The sequence below is a fragment of the Diadema antillarum genome, unplaced genomic scaffold, assembly GCF_040938485.1.
Source record: "Diadema antillarum isolate AM-2024a unplaced genomic scaffold, OU_Dant_1.0 scf00000007, whole genome shotgun sequence".
Lineage (NCBI taxonomy): Eukaryota > Metazoa > Echinodermata > Echinoidea > Diadematoida > Diadematidae > Diadema > Diadema antillarum.
In genome coordinates, this window is record NW_027270896.1 from 2356492 (window position 1) to 2368919 (window position 12428).

The 12428-nt window shown below is 37.6% G+C and overlaps 1 protein-coding gene across 1 annotated transcript; it reads left to right on the plus strand.

Annotated features, from left to right (window-relative positions):
* Positions 1–7410: 7410 nt before the first annotated feature.
* LOC139716564 (organic solute transporter subunit alpha-like) lies at positions 7411–12208 on the plus strand. The gene is made up of 7 exons (XM_071628100.1): positions 7411–7653; positions 8290–8450; positions 8897–8970; positions 9385–9543; positions 10286–10397; positions 10836–11088; positions 11805–12208. Exons 1-7 carry the CDS (start codon positions 7605–7607, stop codon positions 12206–12208), a joined length of 1212 nt encoding a protein of 403 aa, XP_071484201.1. The 5' UTR covers positions 7411–7604.
* Positions 12209–12428: the final 220 nt, after the last annotated feature.

Here is a 12428-nt window from a genome sequence, read left to right on the forward strand (position 1 = left end):
AAGAGCATAATACTCTTACAAAAAACAAAAACAATACTTTTCTTCGAAGTCTGATGGATTTAGACAGCACTCAATACAAAATTGTTTATTCAAAGTTGAAAGAAAAGCTGAATTACCGTGTCAAACTATCAATATACAATCTGGGTGACGAAACAGAACGTGGTGAAGACCTGAGAGGCTGACAGCATAAACAAGATATGTTATGTTAAACAAGATATGTTATGTTAGCAAGTATGTACATATCGGAAGACCGCTTACGGCTATGATATCAGGAAAAAAATGTCTTAATCATTCATTTTTTATACTTCAAAAGTGCAATAACATAGTAATAATTTGATTTTCATCTCTAATTCTTATTTCTTTTTTTGGTAAAAACTTTACATTGACTTTATGTAATGCATTGTTGCATACTTTCGTAAGGAGTTTAGAACTTAAACATAGCTATATGATTGACATGTGTTGATAAAATATACCATTCGCATGAAAAAAGTCAAATCTTGTCATCATTTTCATCTGATAAGTTCTTACATGTACTTAGCGTAGATTAAAAGTTATTCATGATCTATACTTCTTGATACTGTGTCAAAAAGTGTTTTTTTTTCTTAAATTTGCTTTTTAACTTTTCTCATATAATATATATATATATATATATATATATATATGAGAAAAGTAATTATAATCATAATTCAATATTACATTGTTATTATCATTATCATTATATATGTATGTATCACAAATTAATATTTACACAATTGAGATGAGAAGAAATAAACATATACTATATTAAGCACAATGTGTAAAGTGGCTTCTATAATTCAACCCCTAACTATATAAATTATATGTTTCAGTTGAAAAAAAAATATATAAGTTAGATATATAACATTAGGGAGTATTTAAGTTACCGTACATTAAAACCCGCTTTAGGTAAAGAAATTTGATTAACCAGGTCCGAAATTGTGGAATACACTGCCAACATGCATAAAACAACATAGAAAAAAAGAAAACTTTCGCGGTTTTAAACGTAGGTCAAATTTGTATTTGACTCCACAATGATGTTATGCCACCTGTCCTCCCCAATTCGGATAAAATCTGAGTAAAGAATGTGTTTTCCCATAAATGCACCATTTTTTTGGGGGGGGGGGGGAGATGCCTTTTGTTCTGCTTTGTTTCACTTAATTATATGCTGTATATACTTTCATGTACATGTATCTCTCCCTTGTTCACATGCGAATAACTATGCCTTAACATGTTGACATGTTGCTTTAATTCTTACATGTTTTTAAATTGACAATTCTTGTATTGATTTGTATGTTTTACTCTCCTTTTTTTTTGTATATTCCGTATCAATTTGTTTTCATTTTTGCTGTTGTATTTGGAGAAAGAAAATAAAGAAATAAACCAAATCAGACCAAGCTAAACATGACTGTATATTATGATTAGCATGATTAGCGAACATCAGGAAGAACAGCCATGTTGGCTGAATCGTGTGCCGAGCTAAAATAATGAAATGAAATGAAATGAAATGAAATGAATTATGATTATACAATATTAAACGCGATGAAATTCAAAAGGTGCTAATTAATGATGATGAGACAATAATTATATAATTTTCCTCAGTACAGTTCCCCAGGACTTCATAGGCTGGCACCAGAGGGACATTTCATGAAGTATTTCGTAAGATTTTTTTCTGACAAACTGTTATAAGCTTCTGAAATCCTCGTCTGTGACTGGCTGAATGCAAATTTGTCTGGACAAAATACTTCATGAAAACATCCATCTAGAGGAGCTGTGCTCTAGCTCCATGCTCTATAATGTAAGCAGTGAATGAGTCTTCTAGTCATAGGCCTACCCTCTCTCTATTATTTTGCACCCGCGTGCCTTCGTGGTTTCCACGGAAACCAAATTCGACGTGTTTGACCCCCTTACATTTAACACAATTTACAGCAATAACTACCTAGGCCTATACTTTCCGATTAATTAACTGTCAAGGTAGCTTAATTAAGTTGTAAACGAACACGATCATGCATAACTTCGTTGTGTTTGCATTTGTGCAATGGGACCACCATTTGTCTTCATGTTTATTTGTTTATTTTGTATTGCTTTGTTTTGTTTTGTTTTCATTAGAGCACAGTGATCATGTTTAATTAACCGAGATTCTAGTTACAACGTTATTGTATTAAAGTTACACTATTCTTAGGTAATGCTTGGCCTACTTCTAAGGTAAATGCTTACTTGATTAAATTTAGTTCAATTTAATTCAATTCAATCTAATCTAATTTAACTCTATTTAATTCAATGCAATTTACTTTACTTTACATTAATTTAATTTGATTTAATTTGTTTCATTTTATTTCCGATGCAATTTCAAATAGACATGTTCATAAACTGCAAGGATGAATTTGGAGTGAGAATGTGTTTTTTCAAACCTTTCTTTGTTCGAAAGAGAATGGAACTGAGAACCTTAACATACATAATTGTGATGCGTCGAAAAATAATCTTGTCGTAGTTCTTTGTAAGACTTAATCTGACTCCCCACCGTTACCTTTATAGTTGTTTTAACTGAGAAACAAAAAGGAAATATATAAACACTTTTAAGGAAAATTGCGAGCTTGAGTCAGACAGTCAATACCAAATGAATTTATTTGGGCATGCGTAACAGGACCACAATGTGTACACAGGTTTACAATCACAATGTGGATTCGTCATTGTATTATCTGGACCACCACCACTGCCTTCGAGATGTTGGTCTATAAAGCACAGAAGTCATTCTTTGAAGAACACCTGCCATAAATCATGACATTTACCCTGCACGATTAGCCAAGTAGTTGAAGAACTCTTTCTGTTTGGTCTTCCGCTGCCCACGCACGCGCACCAATAATAGACGCAGACGGGAGACCTACCGAAGCAGTAGCGGAGCAGACTGAGTTACCATACCAAGGTGTCATCCTGATTTACAACTCTTAGCACGTCCTTTTTTTGCAGCTATATAAGTTTAGACGAGGCAGAAGTTTCAAAAATAGACGCTGGCAGAGACCAATGCTACACAAGACAGTGACTCTTTAAGCGCTTTTGTCCTCCACCTCTACAACATCTTGTTCTCGAACATTGGCCCACGGGACAGAACTTTTTTTTCGGCATCCGTATTTAGATAAAATATTTCTGTGCTGTTGGCGCTGGCGGAAAGAAAAGAAGTCCAGCACTCTTTCAACCAAGGCCTTTTTCAAACAGGCCCCTGTGTGTTGCTTTGGGCATACTATATCATATTGGTCGGTGACCAAGTCACGTTTGATCTGATTTCTTCTTGAGGTAAGAGAATGACATTATTAGATGTTAATTTGCGCTCTTAACCAACAGTATAACCACAGAGAACCAGATAAAAAAGAAACGCTTCAAAGCTACCGAGCGATTTAGTTCAAGCTGATTTTAATTGAGAAGCCAAGCCTTGAATCTTTCTTCTTCTTCTTCGTCTTCCTCTTCGTTTGTAGTTTTACTTTCGTCCAGTATTTTGATGCGATCTTTGCAAAATCACAGGTCGGAGAAGTGACCTTACAAAACTCAAGGCGCTAAGTAGGAACTGCCTTCTTCATTCAAGCTGTGATTGAGGAATGTTTTTTTATGAATTCGTTGAGTTGTGTGAGGTGTCTAATGAAAGAAAGTACAACAAGCGTGCTCCCGAATTTCTGGTGTTACTTTTTTTTCATGCACAGCAGTGCAATACTCGACCATTTATTTATAAATGCTAACATCTGATGTTGTACGAATACCATTAAGTTGCAGTGATATACCATTATAGGGTCAAAACACTCTTTTTATCGTGTGTGTGTATGTGTGTGTGTCTGGGTTTTGCTCATTTATCTTCCGATATATAATATTTCAGACTCTTCAGTGATTTTTTTCCTTCAGTGATCAACTAGGAAGTGTATTAAAACGATTGAAATTTGTGCTTGAATCTTCGGAATGTTTATATCAACTTTTAATCTTCTAGATTCTTTAGCGATTTTTTTTTATATATATCAAGCTTGCTGCTACTGTCTCTTGTCATGAATAAATTATTTTTCTTGAACGCCGTGATCGCCATTAGATTGTGTCTTTGGATATCTTAACGATAGTTCTCTTAGACGAGAAATTTAGGCGAGAAATTTATTCATTCAGATTGAAATATAGTTGTCTGGTGAATTTCCTCAGTATAAACCTCTTGTCAAAGTAGGATAGACAGAAAGATACTCCTACACGGAGGAATTCTTATGTCTTCAGTATATAAGATACATGAAGTAATGATTCGGCCATGAAAACTGTATCGCCTTTCTGGAATTAGAGTGCGGGTACGTCGTCTTATGCACACACGATGCACAAATATCCAAAGCTAACAAGTCAAGACCTCCTTAGAAGAGCCGCATTGTTATAAGGGTCTTTAAACTCGACAGTGATTGATTTCACCTATCGGTATTCCGTTCAAGGTTCTCCATTATTATACCTTTATACCGATGTTAAAAGACTGGGAAAATATTTGCATCTCTATCATTTCCATGGCGGAGAAGTGGTGTTTTGATAACCAATTCCATAATCCAGAAAATCAAATACAGACAGCACTTGTACAATATGAGCTCATGATAATAGAATGTGATAACGGAAGACAAGAAGAAGAAGTTACATGAAATTCGAAATTTATCGATCGGAAGGATCGGGCCACTCAGTAGCAAATGAAATCAAAGTTGTAGCAGTTTAAAGCATTATTATAGGGACTTATGCAAGATTACGCAATGCTTAAAAGCTTCCGTTGTGAATTCCGTTCTGCGATTTGTGTTTTCGTTTCGATATGACTAGTCCCTCTGCTCGCTGCATCTTACCCCTCATGACACGGTCGCAATTGTCAGTTTTGATTTGATTTGGTTCAATTTGTTCTCTGTATGCCATTTTTTCAAATATATCAATTTTCTGCAATTTCATTAACATCTTTGAGTTATATATACCGGGTGTCCCAAAAAAAGCGGAACGGTGGATTTTCAGTACCTTGCGTTCTTAAAGTGATATATTTTTTGACATCATTAGAAAAAGCATCTTCCGCAAAAGACCATGATACCAAAATCATTAAATTTGATTCAGTACTTTTTATTCTACGCCAATTTCTGTAAATGCAGTCATTTTCAATTTTTTGCGACTTATGAGATAATAATTTGGGTGCGACACGCGTTCCATACGGTGAATTGTGTAAGCTCGTTGATCCATGTCAACGAAAGATACAACTTTCATATTGGGAGCGCACACACACACAAACACACACACACACACACACACACACACACTGTTTTTTCCTGGCCCGTGCCCAATATGAAAACTGTATCTTTTGTTGACATGGGTCACCGAGCTTACACAATATTCACCGTATGGATCGCGTGTCGCACTCAAATTATTATCTCATAAGTCGCAAAAATCCGGCGAAATTTGACAATGACTGCATTTTCAGAAATTGGCGTAGAATAAAAAGTAGTAAACCAAATTTAATAATTTTGGTATCAATGTCTTCTGCGGAAGATGCTCTTTCTAATGATGTCAAAAAATATATCACTTTTATAACGCAAGGTACTGAAAATCCACCGTTCCGCTTTTTTTGGGACACCCGGTATAGTATCTTAGTCAATAGTATGACTGTTTTCAACAATTATCATCATTCTAATTATAATTACATGAGTTACATCTTAATTTGAATACAGAACGATTGCCAGGATTAAGCACAAAGCGTGACTGTGTGGAAACGGATAACGAATAAAATTACAATGAATTACAGCTGGATTGTATTAATGTATTGTTAAGGTGTTACTATTTGACACCTGCTTTCCTCACTTACAAATATTGTCGTCGAATAATGTCATCGAAAATGACTAATAGATACAGTTGCAAAACCCAAAATACTGGTATAGGAGCGATATTCAGGATTTTTGTTCATGTCTATCTGTGTTTGTCAATACCTATATTTTCATCGACAAGCATAATCGCTATCGAGATTTTCAGAAGCAATAAAGACGTTTACATAAAGATATAAACACTATAATAGACCTATGTATACTCCTCACTTTTTAACATCAATACCAGACCTCCTTAATCTTTACGTCGACCCTGGACTGAATTATGAGCATCAAACCTCCTACATAATCAAGTTAAGGCATCAATGAAAATTACTTTATAAGTAGAACCATTAGTTTCTTCGACTCAAGTGCATGTACTATACTTCCGTAAAACAATCCTCAGTAGCTACTATCTGAATGTTAGCAAAACAGCATAATATAACATGTATCTAGACGAATTTATGAAATCATTATGCTGCTTGTAAGAGAGTTGACCGAGACTCTGATTTTAGTTTCCGATGACTAGCATGAATGTCAATGATATGCATGCCTACTGTATACCTCTGGCTTGACAACAAATATCCCACTTATCAATATTGTGAATTATTTTGTTAGTTATTTATTAAGCTATATATTTCTAATCATCCATAGGTTATACACCTGCAACCATTGCTATTGCAAATATTATTTACCTTCTAATACTCGACTCGCAAAGACCGCATATTATTGTTTATTGTGTTTAAACTATCACATAGTATCTATATCTCATCACTCACGAACGGGGGGGGGGGGCAATGAAAATATAAATCGACTTGACATTTACGAGTATTTACTGTATTCTCCAAATGTGATTCATACAACAGAGTAACCCTAGCCCAAATATCCTGTTATAAAATATATAGTCCATGCGGTAATTAATGATGATTGAGAACTTAATTAACACCTTGTAAAGTGTTTATATCAACCGCGAGGAATTCAGATGTCGGACATCGTAAATAGCACCTGAGTGACTGACCACCGGAAATCACGATGACCACACGCCAATGGCATTACAATTCTAATCTTGTATTTGAACTGCCGGGTTGCTCTCAAATTAAGATCAATGTGTGACGATTCACTATAAAAACGCAGCGATTTTAATCATTAGAGACTGAGAGAGAGAGAGAGAGAGAGGGGGGGGGGGGGGGGGGAGAGAGAACACTGACATAACAGTTTGTTCTCGGAGTTCGTTATTCCGAAGACATGTTATTCCGAAGGTTCGTGATACAAAGAAGTTTCATTAATCTACAGATGAAATAAGCTTCGATAGTACGCACCTTCTTTTAGTTTTCGGATTAACGAACCGTTGGAATAACGAATCTTATTTTCATTTTCTGATGAACGAGCCTTTTGAATAACGATCATTAGTTCAATTTTGGACTAACGAACATTCATGATAACGAAACTTTGGAAAATACCACGATTGATATTCGTATTAACGAACGTGAACTGTAGGTGAAGGGAATTTGCGTGTTTTGGAATAACGAATCTTCGGAATAACGCACCTTATTTCATCTTCAGATTAACGGTTCTTTGGAATAATGATCACACCCACACTTAATAATACCAAATTGCATCGTCACTCTGTGTTTGGTATTTTGATAACAACAATAAAGTGAGTTCGACTGCTTATGAGATATTTCAATATTGTCACGACAACCTGTACTTATAAGACCACAAACTATTTCTCTCCCTACATCAGATTGGTTTCCAGGCGTCGCCATGGCAAACTGCACCGTTGTAGAACCCTCCTCTGAGGAGCTCTTTGCATGTAAGTAGTGTTTGACTTGTTGAAAAGAGGGTCCCACTCCTCGACTGACTTAACATCGTAAACTGGATTCAAATAGCTATAAGTACATAGGGAAAATCATTAAAATACATCGTTGCAAGGTCCTCAAGAAATAATTCAGAAATTTGCACGGATATTATACAATTCATTGACAAGAATAAGTCCCATTTAATAGGGCAATTATTTTTAGAAGATGTAAATCGTATTGATACAGTTTCTTTTATCGACCTCTTGATAACAGCACTGCTTTACAACAGTTATTCTATCTATAACGTCACATAACCAATGTACTCCAGTAGTCAAGTACTTGGCATTCACTTAACATTCATTTAAGCTGTCAAACAAAAGTCTTTGCAGCCCTTCTCTTCACTGTTTTAAGGGAGAAATGATTACAATTCTCATGAATTCTCTAACATGAATACCTTATAACGGCATACAAAAATATCATGCCGCTCGAGCTTTCAAAAGCAGAAATAATGATAATCATCAACAGATCATGAAAATTAATGATAACAGCAACTGTGCTGCTAGGACATCGTGACGCCATTGTTTGAAGCCAGTTTTCTCATCTTCACTTTCTGACTTTTATTCATTTTATTTTATTCCTTGCGTTCCTAGATTATTCGAGTAATACGCCAGCAATCGTCCTGATCGTGTTTATGTCAATTTTCACGTTGTCCACGGTGCTGATGTACCTCGAGGCTGGCTACTACGTCAACAAGAAAGTGAACGACAGTCGAACGAGGGTCAGACTTCTGGTCATTCTCGGTATCTATCCAGTAAGTATGGTCAAATGGTCATCGTATTTTTATCAGTAGGCTCATATCCAGGGTCAATTGGTGATGAGCTATGAGAATAATTGCGTTTTTTAATCGAAGGAAGCATCCTTATTGACAACAGAGAACATTGATTTAAAATGCGAAGGTCCACATGAAAGTTGTTTATTAGTATGCTAGAGGCTCAAAACTCAAACGCTGATGTCCGTTAATTTTGGTATGTGGATACTACGTCACTTCACCCTAGTTTTCTTACGAGTGATATGGGTAAATCTGCGATTATCAGCCTATGTCACTTAATTATTTTTGTTTTTCCGTCACTTTCATATTTCTCATAAAAAAAGTCAGTGAAAGAGTCCAATATTCAATGTGTGTATACCTTATCGTGTATATATCTTGTAAAAATCAACAAAAATTGAATTTGCAAACTCATGTTTGTTGTCTTCAAGGTGTACTCAACGACTTCGTTGCTGGCGTTGTACATTCCCCGGGCCCACTTGATCACGTATCTCACAGCCACACTGTAAGTCATTAACTCTCAACAGCTTGGGGATGTTATAACCATGTGAACCGAAACAGTAGTATTTTGTAAATATGAATAGTAGCATGATTTTTATGCACATTATGATAACATAACAATATTTTGATAAAAAGTGATGAATTACACATTTTCACGATCCTATTCACTTGACCTCAGTTTTTGTGAATTACAAGTCCTTCTCGCTACAATATTTAATCATGATACTTTGTTCAGTTTCTAACATCCTGCGACTAATTTTCGAACCTTTAGGCGTAGAAAAAAAACCCACAATGGTAATAAATTACATCATAATTACCGAACAATAAAAGTATAGTCTCATTACATTGTGAAAACGACAAAGGCAATCAGTTGGACTTAGTCGTAGATTATAAAAGAGTTTAATAAAAATCATTGCAGGTATTTCTCCGTGGCGCTGTACCAGTTTCTAATGCTGATCGTTGGCTACTTTGGCGGGAGAGAGCAACTGCTGATCAAGCTAAAGGACACCAAGATACCGGTCGCCAGCCCGCCACTGCTCTGCTGCGTCCCGTGCTTGCCTCAGCCGGACATGAATGCGTAAGACAATGTTGTCATTGATTGTTCACATTGCAATTGAAGTCGTTTGCCAATTTTGAGAAGGGCGATGGGGGGTTTTGTTTTATCATTTTTTTCTTGTTTCCTGTACATTCTGAGTTAAATGACACTCTGAGAATCAGTGTTGCTGTGACTGAAAGGGTAAAAATAAATAGGGACACGAAGGTTCATATTCCAGGGGAGTTTTCAGACTAGAGAGAGGTAGGTTTGCTAGTGTTAAGTTTCTAGCGAAAAAACAACATCCGAAACGGCGGGGTACATAATGAGTGAGGCACTGCTTTTGCGGTAATATGCCAATTGGGTCTTACATGTATGCTCCCTCAGTGTGACATATCTTATTCAGCGTGTTAGGAGAAAAGCACAAAGCTCTTGTTGTTGTTGTTGTTGTTGTTGCTGCTGCTGCTGCTGTTGTTGTTGTTGTTGTTGTTGTTGTTATTGTTGTTATTGTTGTTGTTGCGACTGTTGCTGCTGCTGTTGTGGTGGTGGTGGTGACGGTGGTGGTGTTGCTTTAAATCCAGCTTGATAATGTGCCTATTTAATCACCCTGGTCAACTGAGACATTCTAAGTAGTGGATAAAACAACTTGCCAAGGAACATTGCGACAGGGCAGAATTATTCTAAGCCAGGATCGTCCTTGCTGAGAGTCTAGCAACGAATTAGGCAGGTGTGACGGTAGACCGATATCAAGTGATCAAGTTATCAAATTTTTCTTTGTCTCTGACAGTCGCAACCTTCTTAGGCTGAGACGTATTGTGTTGCAAGTGGCCTTCGTGCGACCGATTTGTAACTTCACCTCTCTTATTCTTTGGGCCAACGGAACCTACGTCCCTGGCTTGGTAAGTACCTTCACACTGGCACCACTCCCCCTCCCATTCTTACCCTTCCGCCAGCTGTAACTTAATAATTTCATTGATTGTCATAACCTGAACTTACAATATTCTCAAAAGCTCATTTTGTAGTTTGTATTATCATAAAACATGGACTCATCAAGAAACATCAAGAAACACGTCAACAGCATCAACCACTTCTTAAAAGGTCAAATCTCCCTAACTCTTTCTAAGTTGTTCCGTTGACTCAGAGAAACAAAGCATCGTTTTTTAACTTCCATTATCAACTCATTTTGGGACAATTATCATCATGTGATAACATTAATAACCTTTCGGTTGAGCTAGGAAACAAATGTACGATTAGATGTAGGTGGATTTGAAGGAATGAAAGCAGACAGTCTGTCATGATATTCGTATTATTTTGGCTTAATATCCTTTTCATCATAGTTCGCTGCGGACAGTGCGTACGTGTGGTTGACGGTCATCGCTCTGTGCTCCACGTTCGTCGCCCTCTACGGTGTAATCATCCTCATGCGTATCTCCAAGAAGCCGCTAGAGGGCTACAACGTTCAGTCCAAGTTTTTCATGGTACAGCTGGTCCTGGTGCTCATCACAGGCCAGCTTCTGATCATTGCTATCCCCGTGCTCACCGGCGCCGTCAGCTGCGAGTATCCGATGCCGGCGCTTACGAGGGGCTATTGTAAGTCTGATAACAAAATGTTTTGAGTTTCCTCTACTGGACCAAAATGACCCGTTTTTCTTATTATACAAACGAAACGAACGTTTCCTGGATTGCTGGAAATTTTGAAGATGCGTACAATTTCACTCAAATTCTTCGCACGACATGTTATTGTTTTGTTATTTTACAAATGTTTAAATGTTTTAATCACATCGATGCTTGTTCCCAGCAATGGCGCACTAATACAACATCTCTATTTCACAAACAATCAAACTGAATTGAACTGAATTGATCGAGAGGATGACAATCCTTTCTGTATCCAGGGCGGTGAGTTGGCTCAGTCAGTAGCGCGTCTGCCTCGCGATCCTAAGGGCCCGGGTTTGAACCCGAGTCTGGACTGAGCAATGTTGTGTGTAAGCACACCATCCCCTCTAGCAAGAGGCAAAACACTCTGTCCATCTGATAGGACATAAAATGGAGGTCCCGTGTATGAGAGAGTAACAATCATGCACGTAAAAAATCTCGCTTCATTCATTCATCGCAAAGAGCAGGGTGTTTAACCCCGTGAAGTGGTCCCACCTCACATCCAACTGGACCCCATGAAAGACCAGCTTAAGGTAGCTGAATATGGGCTACGCAGCCATCTTCTTAGATGGAAATAAACAAACAAATCCAGACGAAAGGTGAACATATTAATATAAATGACATGTGTCCTTCCTTCATCTTTGCCGTGACAGACATCAGCGATCTCCTGACCGTGGTCGAGATGGTGGTGTTCATGCTCTTCGCCCGGTTCTTCTTCCGGAAGCGGGTAGGCCGCACGCCTGCGGGTATGGATCACCCCGATCACCATCTTCACCCGAGCAAGCGAAACTCTGACGCCTTCGTGATGGGCACCGGTGAAAAGGAGTCCTACTCGAACCTCAGCAACGGTATCAAGGACCCCGAGTACGGCGTCAAGAATAAGGCGTACTTCGAGCACGACGTCAAGGACGTTGACGTGGTCGTAGTAACTAACAACAACAATAACAATAAAGTGTCGTACATCAACGAAGGGGCTGACGACGTCGAAGATTCTATGAAAGCAAACTCAGTAGATGAAACGTCTGTGGGTGAGACTAGTCTGGACGAAAAGCTGTGATTCATGCGAGATTGCCTTTGATATGAGTTTTTTCTTAACTACGTAATACTTGCAAACTGCGGAATAGATTCATCAGAAGCTGTTCCCTGAAAACCGCACATCTCTCTTGGACGGTGGGTTGATGAACTTGATGAACACATACGAAAACTTTCTTCTTGAAAGTTGACTCGAAACATTTCTCAAGGAAAACTTTCACGACTCCTCGAGTTTCTTTGTTGAT

Excerpts from the sequence above, each read along its gene's own strand:
- LOC139716564 (XM_071628100.1), top strand. The coding sequence starts at position 7,605 with ATGGCAAACTGCACCGTTGTAGAACCCTCCTCTGAGGAGCTCTTTGCA. Across the intron at positions 7,654-8,289 it reads CTCTGAGGAGCTCTTTGCAT|ATTATTCGAGTAATACGCCA; the intron begins GTAAGTAGTGTT and ends TTGCGTTCCTAG. Across the intron at positions 9,544-10,285 it reads CCTCAGCCGGACATGAATGC|TCGCAACCTTCTTAGGCTGA; the intron begins GTAAGACAATGT and ends TGTCTCTGACAG.